The 4,304-nt window shown below is 36.3% G+C and overlaps 1 protein-coding gene across 1 annotated transcript; it reads left to right on the top strand.

Moving 5' to 3' along the window:
* Nucleotides 1-2,209: 2,209 nt before the first annotated feature.
* Nucleotides 2,210-2,905, top strand: LOC140159513 (uncharacterized). The gene has a single exon (XM_072183003.1). It carries the CDS (start codon nucleotides 2,210-2,212, stop codon nucleotides 2,903-2,905), a length of 696 nt encoding a protein of 231 aa, XP_072039104.1.
* The last annotated feature ends 1,399 nt before the right edge of the window (nucleotides 2,906-4,304 follow it).

Here is a 4,304-nt window from a genome sequence, read left to right as displayed (position 1 = left end):
ATTGTTTTGCTTTAATGAGATTGCATAAAGCTACATCATTATACTGTTATACACTTGGCTATCGTGAATGGTATCTCAAATATTTTAAGCTCAACTCTAATTCCAAATTTTTATGTCAATATTTATCCAAAGATTTTATCCGTATGCAGTTTAATAAAATAAAAAAAATTTACATCCACATGTCAAAGTAAAAAAAAAAAAAATTTGGTTACCATCTCATCTGCAGTGGTGCGGTTTACTCCCCTGTGCATGTGAATCACAGCCTTTGGCTTATTATCATGATTATGCGTATCAGACTTCCTCCTCGCTTCTGGCTCTGGAAGAAACTAGGCTGCAAAGTTAAAGGATGAGTAGGTAGGTGGGGCATAATGTGTACTTTTTATTATTATTATTATTATTATTATTATTATTATTATTATTATTATTATTATTATTATTATTATTATTATTATTATTATTATTATTATTATTATTATTATTATTATTATTATTATTATTATTATTATTATTATTATTATTATTATTATTATTATTATTCACTGTTTTATTATGCTTTATTATGTTTAAAATAAGTGATTTTTTAACGCTATGTTGCTATTGCTGTTTTTGAGAGGTTATTGTCTATATTGTAAACGTTTCGATAAATATTTTTCCGTCGGCAAATACTTAACATATGGTCAGCTGTTTGGTTGCAGATTTTATGTTGTTTCAGTCATAATGTGTTAGGATAATCATAAAACCTGCATATCGAGCTAACCTAGAACGAGAGATACGCACATATTATTTTCATGTAAATGTTTTACGAATTTGTAAGGTTTCCGGTGTATCAAATCTTATTTTGCCATCATTTTGAGAACACCGATAAAAATCCTAAAAAGGTATCAATATACATTTGCTTTGATTTACAGGTGACATTCCAATATATAATCATGTTGAGTTTGAAAACGCTACCATTTACAAAACCAAAGTTAGAAGAGTGGAGGTAGAACTTATTGAATGACCCTCGTAATTCTGTATAAATTTTACTATTACCAAATGCATGCATGAAATCAGAATACGGTAAGGTGGTGCTACCTGATATGGCAATGATTTAAAAAAAAACCTGATTGACAAAACACCGCGGATGGTTCATGCTAATTTCATACATCAGTGATTTTGTAATACCAATACATATGTACAACTTATTTTTTCACGCCAACTTTCGCATAATGCGAAACCACCACATTTTAATGCTTTCCATATTTGCTGATACATAGCTTACCGATTATAATAAGTTTGTTAATGAACTGGTTAAGGAAGTATGTTGATGTGTTATAGTTTCCACCAGTGATGTTGAAGTCGTCAGTCTTCGACCTATTAAAGTTATAAATATTTAATGGTTGTAACAGAATCATGCCGTTACAAACATATTGATTTTATAAACAGATTTGTCTTTTTACATGTGCATATCGACATAAAGTACAATATTTCAAATACATCATATGATAATCCAAATTTAGGATATCATATTCAAGGGCTAATGGGTTATGTGTTATGTTCAGATTTGACATAGATATCTCTTTAATTTGCATATAATTCACCAACTGATATAACATAAGTTCAAAATATTAATTTTATTTCATGTAACTATGAAACATTATTAAGGAAACAACCACTTTTCTGAGGTTGAAATGGAATAAATCGAGCAAATGAACTCGTGTTTTGCTATCACTAACATTGAAAAACGTAAACTGTATCCAACATCGGAAGATACGCCGAAGTTTTATGGACTTCCAAAAATGCATAAAGTGAACGTTCCACTTCGTCCCATTGTGTCGTGCATTGGTTCAATATCATACAATGTAGCCAGACTTGTCGCGGACATTATTGGTCCTTTAGCTGGTAAGACGCAACACCATCTTAAGAACTCACAGGAATTAGTGGAGAAGCTTAGTGGAATTAGGTTAGATGACAATGAAGTGTTAGTCTCGTACGATGTCTCGGCATTGTTTACCAGTACCCCGGTGGATGAATCCATAACCATCATTCATAACCGGTTGAAGAATGATACTTCTCTCGCGGAACGCTCAACACTCAACCCTGACCAGATCATCGAACTGTTAACTTTTTGTTTGAAAACAACCTACTTCCAGTTCAATGAGTGTTTTTACCAACAGCAAGAGGGGCGGCGATGGGCTCCCCGGTTTCGCCTATCGTGGCAAACCTATTCATGGAGGACTTTGAGCAACGGGCCATTAACACCGCTCCTCACAAGCCGAAGATCTGGTATCGTTACGTTGATGATACCCTCACGGTAATGCATAAAGATCACGTGAATGAGTTCACAGAACACATCAACAGTGTGAACAAAGCCATAAAGTTCACCATCGAAAGAGAGGAGAACTGTTACTTAGCTATGCTGGACACTAAGATCCGTAGACATCCGGATGGCTCATTGTCGTGTGTGGTGTACAGGAAACCGACCCACACGGATCAATATTTAAACTTTAGATCCCACCACCCCCTCCAACATAAATTAGGTGTCGTGAGAACACTCACGCACAGAGCCAATACCATCATCACGCGGGATGAAGACAAACAACAAGAACTCAATCACATTCAAGACAGCCTCCAGAAATGTGGGTACGAGCCTTGGGTGTTTAATGTAAGTGACAATAATCAACAAGACCTTCAGAAAGCGAAGAACAGAAATAGACCACCTGCCAAGGGTAATGTAGTCCTCCCTTACATCCAGGGGGTGTCGGAGACAATGGCTCGCTTGTTCCAAGCTAAAGGCATCAGGACTCATTACAAACCCGTGAACTCCATCCGGCAACACGTGGTAGCGCCAAAGGACAAGACCAAAACAGATCAAAGATCTGGTACAGTCTATCACATAACTTGTGATGACTGCGACGCGGCCTAAGTCGATGAATCGGAACGCTCACTGAAAGCTAGGTTAGCTGAGCACCGAAGACTCAGTAGTACCTCCTCCCCTGTGGCCCAACATGTCAAAGCGTCCAAACATACCATCGACTGGAACAATGTACTGGATCAGGACTCCAACTTGTACAACAGAGGAGTGAGGGAAGCTATTAATAGTCACAGACACCCAGCAACCTAAAACAAGGACAAGGGACGACACGATCTGGCACCCGTCTACCGGAACATCCTGTCACATGACGTTGTTGACAACAACTCGTCATGTGACACTCATAAAGATCAATAACATCAGTTTGAAAAAGGCTTAGCGACCGCAAGCCAAAAGCTCACGTAAGTGAACATTTTTGTTGTGAGAATAGTCATAAATTCATCAATATTCGTGTTTTGTTGTTATTGTTGTTGTTGGTTTTTTTTGGTTATTTTATCATTGAAGACAGAAAACAATTTTTCTAAAAATTCGAGCCCCAATGTCTAAGGTTACAGAGAATGAGAAATGGCTAATGTTGTGGAGTAATACTGATAATGCACAAACCAAACCTTTCAGTGTGCCACAGTGACTTACAATCATTGAATTATGTATGAATAAACTAGTCATATCAAATATCGGCAAACAAATTTAAGAAATGAGGCTTGATGTTTTCCTCTCCTGTTACACTTTTACCGCAACACATATTTCACGTGTTTTACCTATGTCTAAAGAAGTCGCTGAGACTGGTACACCTGCTATACGATATACGGTGTTGTTACAGAAAGTGCCTGTCACAGGTAAAGAACAATACCAAAGTGATAATGTAAGCAAAGGAACCATTGCAACCGGTAAAAGTACAAAGTGCATATTCTTTGATTTTCCTTTATTTTGGGCGTTGTTGAATTTGGAGTCAAGGAACTGGAAAGTATTGCAAAGTATTAAATAGCTAGTAATGTACACTCTTTATTTAGCAGCAGAAAAAAATATTAAAGAACAATCAACAAAAATGCTCTAAATCGATAAAATACAATTTGGACTTCATATCAAAGAATTCTTGAACTCTATACTTATCAACTTCTCTTACAAGACCGTTTATAAATGTGCTTACCTACACCGAACAATAACAGACTGGAATGCTCTGCCCTATCATCTGGTAAATATAACAGACTTTACCCAATTTAAACCTATAAACACTATATCTACAAGAGGATTAACCGATAAGAACCGCATGCCTACGCTCAACATCATATCCGTTTGCCTCAACCATGAGTGTTAGACAGTATTGAATCAAGATCAAGATGACGAACAAGATCATCGAACTTACAGAATGCGTACAGCAAATTATTTTTAGAATTATCACGCAATGGCTTTTGGATGAAGTCGTTTAAGTGCCAACTGACCGTCTGTACTATCC

This window comes from Amphiura filiformis, chromosome 8 (assembly GCF_039555335.1).
Source record: "Amphiura filiformis chromosome 8, Afil_fr2py, whole genome shotgun sequence".
Taxonomy (NCBI): Eukaryota; Metazoa; Echinodermata; class Ophiuroidea; order Amphilepidida; family Amphiuridae; genus Amphiura; species Amphiura filiformis.
Note: the sequence above shows the minus strand (reverse complement) of the source record. Positions and strands in the feature narration are given on the sequence as shown.

Excerpts from the sequence above, each read along its gene's own strand:
- LOC140159513 (XM_072183003.1), top strand. The coding sequence starts at position 2,210 with ATGGAGGACTTTGAGCAACGGGCCATTAACACCGCTCCTCACAAGCCG.